The sequence below is a fragment of the Athene noctua genome, chromosome 16 (genome assembly GCF_965140245.1).
Source record: "Athene noctua chromosome 16, bAthNoc1.hap1.1, whole genome shotgun sequence".
Lineage (NCBI taxonomy): Eukaryota > Metazoa > Chordata > Aves > Strigiformes > Strigidae > Athene > Athene noctua.
In genome coordinates this window covers 11,024,005-11,040,794 of record NC_134052.1, presented here as the reverse complement: position 1 = coordinate 11,040,794, position 16,790 = coordinate 11,024,005, and the positions used below count along the sequence as shown (strand labels likewise).

At 36.8% G+C, this 16,790-nt stretch overlaps 1 protein-coding gene across 1 annotated transcript; it reads right to left on the bottom strand.

Moving 5' to 3' along the window:
- Window positions 1–427: 427 nt before the first annotated feature.
- Window positions 428–15,945, bottom strand: SPO11 (SPO11 initiator of meiotic double strand breaks). The gene is made up of 13 exons (XM_074920291.1): window positions 15,840–15,945; window positions 13,183–13,296; window positions 10,200–10,288; window positions 9,522–9,588; window positions 9,208–9,316; window positions 8,490–8,576; window positions 6,775–6,811; window positions 6,443–6,552; window positions 5,424–5,523; window positions 4,075–4,112; window positions 2,383–2,459; window positions 2,069–2,180; window positions 428–1,343 (listed from the first exon to the last, which is right to left on the bottom strand). Exons 1-13 carry the CDS (start codon window positions 15,935–15,937, stop codon window positions 1,224–1,226), a joined length of 1,158 nt encoding a protein of 385 aa, XP_074776392.1. The 5' UTR covers window positions 15,938–15,945; the 3' UTR covers window positions 428–1,223.
- Between the last annotated feature and the right edge of the window lie 845 nt (window positions 15,946–16,790).

The following is a 16,790-nucleotide window of genomic DNA, read 5'->3' as shown; positions in this document are numbered from 1 at the left end:
CGCTGCAGAGAAGGTGTTTGTGTTGGGAACTGGGGGGAGCGCGGGGGGTCGGGCGGGTCCGAGCGCGTTCAACTCCCGCCGGTACTGCCGCGGCTCTGAACACCTCCCGGGCGTGGGGAGACCTCAGCCCTGGAATTCCGGGCAGTGCCAGCCTTGGGTAGAATATCGCCCCGGCATTGCGGAGCTCACCCCGCCAGTAACGCCCGCCGTAGGGCCGGGTGCGGGAAGCTGCCCGCTCCCCCGCGCAGGGGCCGCCTTGGCACCGCCCGCGGCTCCCTCTGGGCCGAGGCTGCTGCTGCACCTGACACTAGAGGTTACTAGTAGGTAGTAACATTGCTACCGAGCGGTAAATAAAAAGGAATTTTAATTCCTTCTTAATTTAATACTGGTGGAATAGTAGTAAAAAGCCCCAACTAGATAAGTCTACTGAAAATATTAACTGTAAAATCCGTGCTGACTCTGTAGATCCGTTTTGGAAATATTTTCTGTGCAGTCAGTCTGGTTTCCTTGGGTAAAATTTATTGAACACTTTAATCACCATTTTCCTGCTCCTTTTTGCTGTTTTAGAGTCAACTAAATAAAAACAACAAGGGATTCTGTTACGATGTGCATCATTAACAGGATTGTTTATTAATCAGTAACATCTGCTTGCTTACTTGTTCATTGAAGACAAATAGTAATTTGGTTGCTGGAACATTTATAGTTGCTTGAGATATGCAGTAGTGAAGAATTATCTCTGACTTTCTGGTCTGAATTTAAGCAAACACAAAATGCCACAATGCCATACTTAAAATAATTTCCAAAAGGAGGCATGTGCAATAAATTAACAAAGTCTTTTACTCTTTTCAAAAATAAAAAGGTTGGTACAGCATCATCTTGTGCTTTAAGACACAAAGCAAAACAATTCCTTGAGATGTTTTTGAACTTCACGTTTTCTGGCCAGAAAGAACATCACATCTTTCATTATCTTTTTACGTATGCACTATTGCATTTGGCATTGTTGCACTGCAGAAGCCACAGAATGGAAGCAACAGTATTGTGTAAAAGAATCGTAATTTCTCTTACAGTTTTAAAGAAGAAAAAGAGATAATAATATTCTAGATAGAGTGATAAGGAAACCTGACAAGAAGCTGAAGTGTACTCCTGTCTCTATGCATTTTTTCTAACATCAGTCAACAAAATAGATCAGTATCAAGAAAAACATTTCAGTTGCAAACAAGCATTCATAGCCATCCACCAAATTGCAGTTTGTTTGGTAAATAGACTCTGGAAAGGTAATCTGATGAAAGAGAAGTTAAAACTTGAATTTCAGCCTTCAGTTTAGACGCTGCCATAATTTCCAGCTAAAAAAAGAACAAATTATTTTGTGATGCTGTAACAGCCTGATCCAGGGTTAGGTAATTAGTTAAGAAATAATTACACTTGTTGAATGTGCATGTAAAACTGTAAAGTGAGTACTACTAGAAACGGTGCTGCAAAATCCCTGTCACTGAGCTGAGATTTATTTTACTGTATGTTCATGTGTTCTCTAGTGTGTACCTTGCAGTAACAGACAATTTATGAGTATAAACAGGAAGAAGATACACAGTGCCTTTTCTTCCTTTCTAATGATCTCACACATATGCCTGAATTGAGATGTATGCTTTAAAAGCTACAGGCAAGATTTAGAGGCCTAGTACTGAGTAAGTAACTCCTGTAAGTATTCCCCTATTTGTAAAGACATAATATATTCTGTACTATTTAAGAAAGCAGTAAAATTCCATGTCACCATCAGATGACTAACAGCAGGAAAGCTTAAAATGCTGCCAGCTCTGGCCTGTGAGCTATCACAGAATCATCTATGTTGGAAAAGACCTTGAAGATCATCTAGTCCAACCTATTGAGGCCCCCTGATTCAGAGAGACATCCCAGGGCATGGGCTTTCTCAATCTTGCCTTCTTCTAGGGCTGTAAAACCTTACTGGTTCTGCTACGGTAAGAGTTTGTTATCATAAAGAGGAACAGGATTGCACACGATAGGACCTGTCCTGTGGGGAGTAAGAAATAGGAAACAATAGGTTTATACATACTTCTTTTCTCCACATTGGCTGACAAGCAATGTAAGGTCTCTTTTGTATACTTGCTAACTTATTTTGATCTTGCTTTGTAAATGGAATCAAGGCATCTTTGTGTATATTTAATCTGAAAAGAAAATAAAGTTGTTAAATTTTCTCATATACTTTAAAAAATATTTATTCCAACTTATTTCTTTATATTAAAAAAATAATGTATGAAAAAAATAATGGATTTAAATGTCAGTTGTCTTTTTGTGCATTAAGTCAGACTGCATTTTCTGTCTATGAAACAGAAGAATACTTCTGTTTCTTTTGGGGAAATAACTAACCTCTCAAGATCAGATGGAAGGAGACCAAGCCACTTTATAGATGGGACGGTGAGATGATGGGCTTCAAAAGACATTGACTAAAATAAGAAAGGTCAGCTATAAGATTCAGTGACTTTTATTTTAAATTATTAGAGATATATGCTTTCCAAGGTCATGGCCAGATTTTATTACAAAGATAATCAGGTATTTTCACCATCAGAATGATATAGGAGAACACAGTACAACTGAAGCTTACCATATCCCCTTGCCAGAAACTGTTACATTGCTAAAATTTGCATCCTTCAGCCTATGACAGATTCTAGGCTAGTCCAGTTTGGCTGACCTAATCTGAATAGTTTCGTTGTGTCTTTTACAGTCAATAGAAGTCTGGTTGCCCTCCCCGCCCCCCCCCCCCCCAAAAAAAAAAAAAAAAAAAAAAAAAAAGCAGCCAGGAGGAGCAATAACAATCAAATCTGGAATTTTCTGATATTTTCTGCTGGAAAGTACCACACCATTTAAAAATAGCCCAAAGGAGGGTTCATCTGGTTCAGTATCATGGCTACAGTAAATATTTTAGGGAAAAATGTAAAAACAAATAAGCAATTAATGATAATTCTCAGAATACTCCCCCTGCTCCCAACGATTTTTGACTCCAACTTTCTGAGCCAGAAGTGGTGGTGGTGTAATTAATACTTGACTTTGTTGGGTTGCTTTTAGAATCCGTGGAAACTTTTGTCATCTACAGCACCCTACAGCAAAGTATCACAGTTAAATTTCTTGTTGTATAAAGGAATACTTCCATTGTTTGTAATGAACTTGACACATTCTAGTTTCATTTGATGCACCTGTTGCTTTGTAACTGAAAAAAATAAACTTTCAAAGGAGCCTGACTGTTTAATTTAATCCTGGAAGATGGTGTTTTATCAGTTTACACACCTTTGCAGGAGAGTTGAAGGTGACAGCTCACCTGAAAACTTGGGAGTTCTGTCTCCGTCCATGTCCTCGAGGCATATGTTATGACACATATTTGAACTCTGACATCATCGATGTCTAAGAGTTTTCTGAAGTTCATTTTGGTTTGGTATTGGGTTTTTTACTTTGGCTGTTCTTTCTCCTTGTTCTACTGAACGGTTCGTGTATCTGCTCCTGTCCTCTGTCTTCACCTTAGTCTGCCTGCCATCCATACCGCCCTTCCTGTACCTCGTCCTTTAGCAATGTAATACAATAATGCTTTCTTGTTCCCCGTGCCTCTTCTTCCATACTGTTCCACACTAACACATGTATCTATAAGCAAATTCTCACCCCAAAACAAAACCTTTACCAACATAACATGATTTTGTGGAGAATCACCCATCTCACAAGTTATGTCTTCCTTCTCCTCCCAAGGTCCCTCCAGCTTTCGTTTCACTTCTAAGGCAGAAACAAAGCAAAACGGAGAACACTTTTCTATTTGGACTGCCTGAAAACTGCCTGTGCAGCAGAGGAAAACTGAAATAGTTAAATGAAACACCTGTCATGGTTACCCTGTTTCTCTTTGTTGCAGGTAGGAGCCCTTTTCTGCAGATAAACAAGGCCTAAAAACTTGTGTCTTTGTGTTGAAACAAAATTATAACAGGCAGTAACCATTCTAACAAAGGCTATAGTATTCTGTACATTCCAGCTTCAAGGCTGGGCTACAAAACAATGTATTCAAAGTGGAACAATTATACTCACCACAGATCCATATTTGTAGATGCACATTATTTCTACACCTAGGTTGCAGAATACCAAATGTCAAGTGTCTGTTTATCTGCACACTGGGCATGTTTAAGAAGACTGCATTAAGAATTCAATTTTATGGCATAACAGTTATGGCTTTATGATTAGTGACGTTCTTTATGGTTTAACGATTATTTTTAGAGTATGTCAAAATAATCAGAATTTGAGCATAATATGTCACCTTTATATAGTTAAATGTTTCACGCTGTCTGTGCCTAGTCAATTCAAAATAAAGGATAACAGGGTCTTTTACACATTGTCCAACATCTATCATGAAAACTGTTTCTTGTGTAATCCCTATCTCTTCATACTATTGCTTTGAGCAGGTGCTTCTTGTTTTGCAGTAATCTCCCTAATTTCAGATGGGATCAGTGTAGATGCATCAGAGATTTTCTATTTTGTGTATGTGGATTCAGATTCTGAATTCAGTCTAAGGCATACACACTCACAAACACAGAATTCCTCATGAAATGAGGGAAATTTCAGACCTACCATTGATGTAATAGAATAGCACATCCAGAATGGGATGGACTTGTTTTAGGATTAACTTTATTCTTGCTGTCTTCAGGCTTGTAGTTTCTAGCTTTCACTACTGTAAACTCTTGACATGAGTGCTGAATTATTAATATAAATGTATGTGAACTACTTTAAAACCAATAAAAGACTTGCTTTGTCCAAACATACTATTTTCTTCATGTCTGTCTGGCCTAACATAGTTTAAAATTTTGCTTTATACTAAACTGAGCAACATTTACAGAAGTTCCTGTTACTTCCTTCTATTTTACAAAAGGAATAGTATACCCAACAGCTGGAATTCTTGACAGAGCAACATTTTCAATGGTATTTAACTCTGTAAAGATATAGCTAGGACCTCCTGAGACTTTTAGGAGTGGTCAAGTGCCTAACTCCCATAAAAATCAGTGGAACCATGCAATGGATCATAAAATATCACTATTCTTACCCTCATTTTTAGGTCCACAGGTACTTTCAAAATTTAACTCTATTCTGAGCTACGAATTCTGTATTTTTTTTTTTCCTTATTAAGTACAAGGTAAGATTCTTATTAATACCTCAAAACACAACAAATCATCACAGAGGGTAAGGGTATATTCAATGCAGATGAAAAGCCAGTACTGATATTTTAGTTAAACTCCTTTCTTACTCCTAGATATATTCTGCATAAATCAGGAACTTCCTGATTGTGTTGGAACTCTGTGTTCTGAGTACCTTCCTATAAAAGTGAGAAAAGACATTCTAAATAAATTTTGTTTTCCTTTTATGTCATTGAACTTCTACAGATTTACCATGTGGATCTGCATCCATAAGGGCGAAAATAGGAATTTGGAAAGAATCCCACAGCTTTCTGACCAAAAGTCGTGTATTAAGATCTGGTACGCCTCTTCCCTAAGGAAATAAAATAAAAGCAGACAGTTTTAAACTAATTAAAATGACATCTGGCTATGTATGTGTTTACATTTGTCATTTAAAATCAAGCAAACAAACAAAACACTGGCAGAAATATTTCTCCAACAGCTATTTTGGAGGGAAGGCTCCATGTTCCTGCTCTGGCTCTGTGAGGAGGGAAGGAGTGGGCTGGGGAGCAGCATGGCACATGCTCTGGATTACAGGCACTGGAGGAGTATCATACATTGCTCTATACAAGGAGTTAATCTGGAAGGTCTGGGAGTTCATGTATAGATGTACCCTGGTATCTATATAAGCTGGTGTTAAGAAGGCCAGTTTTTTCTTCTCAGAAATATTTATGGCACTAATAAAACCACATAAAACAAGTTCTTGTTTTGACTGACTATAACTAGACAACATGTGGCATAGTATAAACACTTCTCTCTCTTCTGCATGGGGATATGTTTTTTCCTCATTGTGGGACAAATTTGTCCCAGAACAAGTAGGTATGCGTATTCCATTTACACATTCCTAACAATTCTCCAGGCTCCATAGCTCTTTTCAGTACAATCCAAAGTCAACCAATTCTGTTTCATGTGGGTTTGCTAACGTGGGATCCTGAAGGACAAAAGGTTACTCAACAGTTAAGCCTTTATAAGACTGAGTGGGGCAACTACTTTGCAGCAGCATGTGAAATTGATAAGCTACCAAGCTCTAAGGAGATGCTGGGAGGAAATAAGTCTTTAGAATGTGTATTTTGTATTTCTATGAGGATAATAAAATCTAAAAAAATATTGTTAGATATGTTTCATATTAATTTTATTATGTTTTTTTGACCAACTTTGAGCACCACTACAATGCTGAAGTATTATTTAAATTCTTACATCTAGCTAGACGATATGAAATGCAAGATGCATACCGTAATCATTATACACGGGGACAATTTATTGCAGAAGTCATCATCCAACAGTCTCTGAAAAGTTGCATCTTTTTCTACAATTAACATAAATTTGGCGTGTGAGATTAAATCTTCTTTGTTAAGGCGAGCTGCATGTAAAATGATCCATCACACCAATCAATTAAAACTAAATGCTCTAAAATACCTGTTCTGGAGCCAAAAGCAGTGTTCATGATTCAATTTCAGAGCCAACAAGCAAAGAAAAAAATACCAGAACATTGTTTAACTTGGAATATTCTTTGTTTTTACTTTATTTTTTCAGTCTACAACCAGAGTTGTTGCTCAAAGGATACTTCTAATTCCTTGAACATTAGATGGCACAGTGACTGCCTAAAACAACAAAAATGAGATTAATAATTTTAAATAGAGAAAATGATATATTTTAAAATAACAACATTAGGTAATGAAGAACACAATTACATCCTGAAACAACCATTCATCTTCTATATATAAGACCAATCTTGACATTTACACTTCTTTATAAGTGTATTGAACCACTCATATCCTGCTCTGTTGTATGGTTGTGTAGGAGTCCTGTTAAAAAAAGATGCTTTTCAAAAATATTTGTGCTACTGTCACAGGAGATTGTTCACCATATGGGCATTACAGAGATAACAATGTCCTGATTTTTTTTTTTATCCATTTTAGCCAGAAAAAAAGTCAGCTTGGTGTGAAGACTGCAAATTTAATACAAACTTAAAACATTTAAATATTCTTTTTGGAAGAAAAAATTTATTATCCTTTATTAACCTACAACCTGATTTTTTAAATATTTTTGAGCAATAATTTGAAGACATACTAATGTTTACTTTGTATCTCATATTAGGAATGGCTCAATCTGGCAGGCATATGGGTGAGGAAACAGGAACTGGAGGAAGAACTTGGCAAAAGAATATGTATATATTGAAGTGTGTGGTCCGTTTCTACTTCTGACTGCTAAATCACCTCCGGTGCCAGGGTGGAACAACTCAACAAATAAAAATATGAAGAGCTGCAGAAGAGCATTAATAACAGGCAACTTTACGCTCTGCTTAAAAATTAAGTATAATGGGCAGCTCAGGTTTATCTTTCTGTTTTGAAGTTATCAAATTAGGCTTACAGTGAGCACATTTTGTAGGAAATCATGACAACAGTCACCAAGTCTGAATTCTGTTCCTGCTTTCACATTCTGCATCGTCATAGGAAATCTTTCAGAACTAGATTAGTTGAATCTCATCTCCTCAAACCACTTTTGGCTCTTGACTCTTATGAAACCATGTTTATAAACTTCTCTTTAGCTCAGTACCACCTTTGATAAAACTAGTTGACAATACGAGACCTTCTAATGTCTCTATAAGTGGTAATCCTGAGACCAAACAGCCTGATACTATATACCTTTGGTTGTACAATGCTGGGCACATGAAGACAATATCAACTCTTATGCTGACGGATTATCATCATTAAACTTCTGTAAATGAAAACACAATTTGGCTCCAGAAGGAGATTTATCTCCCTAATTATAGAGGCTCAGTTCAGTCTCTTATCTGTGCTGCTGCCACTAGAGGAGTCTACCCAGTGTGCTAGAAGAAGCTCACTGAGGACCATATATGTTAACTCAGGCTGTAAAACTTGTTTTCTTACTCTGCCAGAAATCAATCTATTGTGACAGAAACAAAGTATGTTCAGAGTGCCCAGGGTTCTTTGATTCAGATCACTTATTTGACAGAACACTGTAATATAAATCCTAAGATACACTACATGCCTTCTTCTGCAAGGCTCCCATGGTAGAAGGTAGTGCTAAAACTCATATCCAAAGGATATATTCCTGATGAGTATATAGCTGAGCTTCAGGACTGCAATACAGTTGAGCAATACTTTTTATCTCTCTCTTTTCACCCAGTCTGTAATGTCTCAATTTGCCACAAGCACAGGTCTGTATAATAAATGTGTACAGTAACTTCAGCTACAAGAAGTGCAGAATATCATGCTATGGCAGATGCTATGAATTACTGTTTTTCATAATACATACTGTTGCACTGCAGATACAATTCACTTTTGTACCATCTTCCTCAGTGTAAATTAAATTACCAGCAACAAAACCTTTAGTTGTAGATAGCTGAAAAAAAAATAGTAAGCTGTATACAGTAAATGGGAATATTGTTATATTGCACAGGCAAAACAAGAAGCTTCTGAAAAGAATTCTGACTCCTAACAAGCAGTTATTGACCACCATCAACCTTGTAAATGCTAAGCAATGCTGTTGTCATCATGGACACAAGGGCATACTTACAATAAATTGTGTTAACAACTGCATGTTTAGATACAAAGGAATTCTTGTAAGGCGTGAGATAGGAGTAAATTTGAAAGGCTGTTACATCTCTTACTTACTTTAAATTTTCATTTAACCCCCAAGTTAGCAAAATAATTTGAGCACAAATTGCTGAACAGATGTCCTGCACTCTATAGTTTAAGTACTACCTTCACTAGATAATAGCAAAGAGCCCTGTGTTTTTAGCTGGAAGTTAGTCCCAAAACTCTTTGGAGCAAACAAACTCTATGAAATTGTCTTTGAAGAAAGAAACCTTTCGTGTGCTATGATAAACCATAATTACATTTCATTTGCACAAATGACACTTTTAATTTAACTTATGTACTTCCTAATGATAACCTTTCTTGATATTTCATCTTTCAGTGCAATCTATATGATTTGGAAATAATGATAAAAACATTTGTAACAAGCCACTTACTATATGTAGACTTCTCCGAGGTATCTTAAGCATGCAAGAAATGTCATTGATTATATTGTCCACAACACTTTGGCTACCAAACAGTCGTGTATCTGAATAATATATATCTCTATCAAGACAAAATATTGTATTTGTAATTATAATACAGAAACAGCTATAGGCTCAGGAGAATTTTATAGAGGGCATGGATAATCAGAGGGCATTTTACGTACAGGAATCCATTATCCTACAGGTTTGCATCCTACAGACTGTTTTTCACAAAAACAGTCTTAAAATACAACTTTATTTGAAATTACAGAAATGTAACATGTTACCTTTTAGTTGCATAAGTATTGCTCTGCACCATCTTATAGATCATAGATAATATCTTGAGCATCAGTGCTGAAAATATACATTTTACAAAATATTTTATCCATTTTCATAAATGCATATACAATAATTTGTCTTTATATTGAGCCATCTTTGTGTCTTGTAAAATAAAACTTTGAAACATATATTTTAATGTGCTGTGAAAATACAGAGAGACTGTAGAAATCAATAGACTCAAGAATTTCTAGCATAATTAGAAAAAAATATGACGGAGCTAAGTGACAGAATGTATGCCCTGCTGTCCAGGCCAAGAACTTAAATGACTGAGTTAGAAAAATAAATTAGCTTATTGTCCGTATTCCAACACTCCTTTACTAGCTAGCTTTTTGAAGAAGGGTGATGTTTTGACATTAAGGCCTTTTGAAAATGCCTTCAGTTGATACTCATCCAGGGAGGGTAGAAACTGTAAGAATGCTGTATTAATTTCACTGTCCCTCACTATAATTTAATAGAGAAGAGAAAAGCTGAAGGGCTGGTCATAATATGAGGTTATATTAGCCATACACTTCTAAATCACAGTGCATATTTTTTTTGTGGGTGGTTTGTTGGTATTTTTTAACAAAGTTTTGAATTAAAATACAAGAAAAAAACAACAATTCGGCTTTGAACTGGTTTTAACTTACCAAATCTTGGTGCTGATCTAGGGCAGTCACTTCTTATTTGTTTTGTAGCACAATGTGGTATCATCTGTAGACCTACAGAATCTTTAAATCTGATACATTGCAAACAAATACAATGAAACCGTAAACGTACTGAGTATACGTAAATTGTTCTCTGCAAGGTAATTCAGACTCAGATCCCTTTCTGATAATCAAATATGCTACTGCTATTTTCAGACTTGGTACAGAAACCATCAACCTGGGTGGAGTTGGAGTGGCCAAAGGAAAAAGGCAGGCAGTAGTCATCATCTGCCAAAATGACCCATTCAAAACGTCACCGAACTGATCATTGGCTTCAAACATGAAACAGTTTCTCAAGAAGACGCTTCAAGATTGAATTTAAGCCTAAAATAGGTAAATTTCCAGACAAAAGTAGAGACAACAGAAATATTTTAGACATGTTTTAACTGTTAATATATCAGCATCAATTATTATTTAGCATTAAAACAAGGGAATAAATGACAGGAAAAAATGTGAATCATTATTAGAATACAAACCAAGTCTGACACAGTGACTTTCTGATATAGAATGTATGAAAAAGTTATTATTTCATACTACAATAATATTATCTGATTTATGTGTTTAAATTATGAGAATAAGTCAATTATATTCCATTATTAACTTTTGGAAACAAAAATGTACTCCATCCTATTCTTTAAACAGATGTTTAATCTAAGTGAGCTCCACCATTTCATGTTTCAGCCTTTCAAGTCTGAAGGTGCACATTTCACCAAAAGAATCAGTTTTCTTAATGACACTTCATTATTATATTTTAAATTATTTTAGTGCCTTATAATATGACAGACCTGTCTTTTTCATTTCAGAGTTTTGTATATACTTTTAAGAAGTATTGGCAGTCAAATAGCCATAATTTTATTTAAACCCACGTAATGTTTCTAAATTTGTTTCTTTGTCGAAGGTTTTGCTCCATGCATCCTTTGGGTGGCAGAACACACACACCACGGTGCACATATGTAAAGTGACAGCAATAACAGCAGTGTAGCATCTGCCTGCCAGCTAGGTAACTTTCTTGCCTTTGTGCTGCAACATGTAAAAGATATTTGTGCTTTTCACTTCCACACTCCCTACATTATAAGCACATGGGAGGAAAACAGTAATCAACACTTTGTTGGATTGTGCTCTCAGGTTAAATAAGGACACTCCTTTCAGAAAACTGTATGTTGAAGAACCTGATCAATGTGGCTCCCACAATTCTTCCTAGGACTGCATTTACCTCGCAGAGTAGTTTTCTATAAAATCTTCTTTCCACTACTAGGAAATCTTTTTGTTTGTTTGTTTGGGGGTTTTTGTGTTTGTTGGCTTGGTTTGTTTTTCTGGAAAGATACAGCTGGATAATGGAAACTGGTTGACACCACTCAGGTAAATACCTCTCTATGAGTATCTACAAAAGTTTACAAAGAACAGTTACATGAAATCATTCTCTCATTCTACTAGCTCCTGCCCAGCAGATTCCAGCTGTGTAGATTAGGTATGAAAAGGCTGCCTATGAAAGAAAAAGAATGCCCCACTGACTGTATTTTCTTCCATTCATATTATATTTTGGCAGACTGTTTTCATTTTTGTCTGTTTTCATTTTAATCTTCTTAAACTGCCATATTAAAGTGGGATATAGGTCCCTAATCAACGGAAACGCATATCTGAGATTACAATTCTCCACCATAAATAATGGTTCAGCTTTTTTTAGTGTGATTGATGAATCTTATTTTTAACATACTGTGATGTTAACTTGTTTTAATTTGAACGTTTTTCCCCTATGTGTTCTGATGGCAAGTAACATCTCACTTTTGTTTTCCTAGCCTGGAATGCCATTTCCCTGAAGATTGCCAAAAATTGCAAAACTTGTTTTAGTATTTTAATTTTACAAATATCTGAGTGAAACATTTTTGTCAAGCCATCAAGACTTAAACCATTATATTCCCTGGAACATACAAGTCTTTCAGTTAACTGATTACCTTCAGGCCCCTCAGGTTTTTTGATTGACAGAAATTTGTTGTTCTCATTAAATGAGTATTCCACCAAAGTGTTATGCATGGAAGGTTTGCTATGCTTTCTCAACCTCAGATGTTTGTAATGTGTCCACATACAAGCATTTCTGCAGTCTTATCAATCTAAATATCCTTCAACTCACTGACATCCAAAGCTACTACAGGGCAAGAAATAAGATTTGTGTCTTCCTTTATCCTTTTGCTTCTGTATTATAGAAAGCAATTAATCTCTCATTTTCAGGTATTTTCAGTTTAAATGAGCTCCTTGGAAAAATACTGTTACACAAGCAACTTCTGCAAATCACAAAGAGTGTTATAAGGGAGGACAGGTTGGGTTTTCTCTGAGCCTAGTCTAGATAAACTGGCATAAGATCTGAAATTTAGATAATACATTAGAAACTCAGTTTGCTTTATTTGGCTGGTAATGAACTTAGAACACAACACAGAGGTAACAAATACAACTGGAAGAGGTGGGATACATCTCTGAAGAACAAAAAGTTACAGTTATCACTGTCATTTTAAGGAAGGAGATACTATGAGGAAAAGCAGAGAAAAAGAAAAGAGGGGGAACAGAAAGTGCATTAGAGGATGAAATTGCTGGTAATTGTTTCCAGCCTAAAACAGATTTTTTCACTCTAACACAACTTATCATTTCTGGTTTCTACTGCTTCCAGAAAATGATTGTTTATAGGACCTCCCTCTTCTTCTAACCCCTATTACAGTAGTTTTAGATTACCCTTTATGCTATGGTCTGCTATTACTTACTACATGATGCCTGTTCATGCAGTGGTTATTAAGCATGACTTTCTATTTGTCCATTACTTTTTAAGAAGTCAAATTATTTAGTGATTCTAATACTTATAAAACTTATGTATGATTAACTTGTCTGAAAGTTACATAATCAAATTTGTATTTATAATGCAGGATTTAAAAATACTTACTCTATGTTCCTCCAATCTGATCTGCTAGCCAGTGTGAGAACAGGTGCTTTATTTTGGGCCAAGCTTTTAAGTACATCTTGAATAATGTTTTCTATTGCTTCAAGAACTTCAGAACTGAAACAAGGAAAATTAATGATACAGATCATGTAATAAAATCTAGTTCTATGTTAAGTTTTGATCATCTATCCCCACTCCTACAAAAATCGAGTAATCCAAAACTGCTTCAAAGATATATTTGTTTCAAAAATGTGGAGGAACTCTTTTGGTTTTTAATTTAGTTTTGCTCAGTTTCCCTAAAATCTTTGACTTTCCATTCCAGATGTATGACTGAGGACACAATTAGAAGTACATTTCTATTCTATCCTGAAACCATCAAATTTTTCACCAGCTGAACTTCTAGACCAACTGGCTGGTTTGTGACTAGTGATTAATGTTTTACTATAAATGATGTAATATTGGCTTTGGCTATGATCTGGGCTACGTTGTTTTTAAATGCTGTATATTTAAAAAATGGTCAAGAGTACAAATACTTCCTGTTGTACCATTGCACACTAACCTTTTGATCTGCTGCCCTGAACAAACTGTTAAGGGTTTTAATTATATGAAGGCTTTGTCTCAACAGATTCACTGTGAAAAGAATAAAATCTGTATCTTTCACCTAAAAAGACAAAGTAGCCTTGCAGCAGATCCCTTACAGAAAACTGTAGGCTGGCTTGAGTGTTATGACAGATGCTTTTTATTTTCATAAGTCATCTGACTCCAACATTTCAGCTGTCCTTAAAATTACAAGTGCACTATATACCATCGTAAGTTCAGGTAGGAATTCAAAGAATAGACAAAACTTATTTTAACTCAAAGTTTTATCAGCAAAGTCCAATTTTGTCACTAAGTAATATTCTAAGAAAAGATGAGTCAATACCAGTGCACACCACACAGAATGAATTATCCCACTGTTACAAAATCAGCAAGAATGATTTTTACAACCTAGCTATGAGTCTCCTTAAAAAATAATGGTGTCATTAAAGTTCTCTTCTATCAGCTGAACATGTTTCTTCCATTTTGTAGCTCAGCTTCCACCTACTCCTCATTCTGCTGAAACTAGATTATCATTTTTTGAAAGCAATTTCTGGAAAGGATTAACCTTTTATTTTAAAATGTTATTCGTAATAGTGTCTGTATTAAAAAAACCCTACTAGTATTTCTAACATTTTTGTCCTATAATATTAAACCGTTCAACAAACACAATGTAAGATTTTTCTGGTTTTCAGATGAGTAAACCTGGAGATAGAGACTCATGTCTTTCCAAAGGTAAAACAGTGAAGTATTTGCAATGCTGATAATACAAGAAGGCCTGGTCATGCAGCCAATATGTAAATTAATTTTCTACTGTATAATAGCTTCATAATCAAGTCCAAGATTCCCTAACTTTCAGACTCATAGTCTTTTCCTCCAAATTGAAATCCTACATCTCACTGCCATATCCAAAACAGAAATTCTATTAAGCACTAGGAAATGGTTGGCTGGTGAGCTACATGTGTAATGCAGCAAGTGGTAAGAGTAAAAAAAGTAAGCAAAGCTGACTATGGTGCAGACCTCCAACATAATAAAAAAATTGAGTGTTGAAGATAATAAAAATATGTGTGGGCAGATGGATGAAAGAACTGATAGGTAGATAGGAAATCTAAACCAAGTTATTGCTTTGATAGTCATAAATATTTTACTTATTCATTTGATTCTGTCCACTGTAACAGTCTTTTAATATTCCAGATGTTCTTCAAAGTTTGCTGCAGAATTTGAAAGTCCAGGTTTCTGTTCCAATCCCCATTTCATGATTTGTTGCAGAAATTGTAAAATGGGGCAGAATAGGAGTAAGAGGACAGCAATTCTCTGTGTACCCCCTGCTGATATTCCGTCTCTTTTTGCAGAGATTAACTGAATTTTAATAGGCAAACATACAATATTGGCCAAATATGCCTACTTAAAAATCACTCTGGTTTAGTTAACAGCGGAAGGCACTGTATATCTCACAGAATCATCTAGGTTGGAAAAGATCTTGAAGATCATCTAGTCCAACCATAGGGTTTGCCTGATCATTTCTAACAGGTTGTATCATGAGTAGATACTTGTTTCTGTATAGCACAAGAAATTATCTTCAACGTTAATAGAAAGTATTAATATTATAGCACCTTTAGCAAGTAAAAAATATAAACACACAAGAGAAACAAATAGGAATATGCAATTTAATAAACTAACACACTCTAAAACCTAGAACTGTACATTGCTAAAGCCATACAGTTCCCATACCCTGCCACAAAGACCTCCTTCTCCTCTTAAAATACTTTTAAGATGATCCCAGTCTGTTCTAGCCTCTGAGGCTGATATACTGTGTATGGAAAGAGTCTTTTAAAAAATGATGGTTTTTGTTAGTGAAATTCAATATATATGTTTTGTCGTGGTTTTCTGTATTTCTCTCTGTACCTACAGACTTTTTGAAGATTTCTGGGGGAACAGAGGTGCTGTTTGCAGTGTGAGAGCCCCTTTCTTTTTGTAGAGGCGTGTTTTCCACTTTTGCCAAGCCCATTAGGTGCAATGGTGCACTACCTATTCAACCACTACCACAGAAAGAGAGTATGGGTGCTATTTTTCACATTTTTTACCTAGGGATGTGGCTCTCATGACCAGACAGACTTGTTTCCCTGAAGCTGGCCTTGCTCCCAGTTGGCACTTCAGTGGAACACACACAGGGGTCCTCCATGAAGGTTGGTGCAGACAAATCCAACTTCTCAGGAAGGGATGAAGCCATGTTAAAAAGAGGCAAAAGAGATTACCAAAGAAATGGGAAAAGGCTATTCTGTGTGCTGGACTTAAAACTCACGATCTGAGGTCAAACCATAGGGCCAGAGAGAAAAAGCAGAAAATTATTATAGAAATCAAAGTCAAGATCTTCCCACCCTTCCTGACTGATTGACCAAGGGCTTTTCCCTCCCCTTTTAACAGGCAGGAGATGACCCTGCCCTTCCTGACTGACTGAGGGCTTTTCCCGCCTTCCTCACTGACTGAGGGCTTTTCCCGCCTTCCTCACTGACTGAGGGCTTTTCCCGCCTTCCTCACTGACTGAGGGCTTTTCACGCCTTCCTCACTGACTGAGGGCTTTTCCCGCTCTCCCTCACTGACTGAGGGCTTTTCCCGCTCTCCCTCACTGACTGAGGGCTTTTCCCGCCTTCCTCACTGACTGAGGGCTTTTCCCGCTCTCCCTCACTGACTGAGGGCTTTTCCCGCTCTCCCTGACTGACTGAGGGCTTTTCCCGCCTTCCTCACTGACTGAGGGCTTTTCCCGCTCTCCCTCACTGACTGAAGGCTTTTCCCGCCTTCCTCACTGACTGAGGGCTTTTCCCGCTCTCCCTCACTGACTGAGGGCTTTTCCCGCCTTCCTCACTGACTGAGGGCTTTTCCCGCTCTCCCTCACTGACTGAGGGCTCTTCCCGCTCTCCCTCACTGACTGAGGCCTCTTCCCGCTCTCCCTGACTGACGAAGGGCTTTTCCCGCTCTCCCTCACTGACTGAGGGCTCTTCCCGCCTTCCTCACTGACTGAGGGCTCTTCCCGCTCT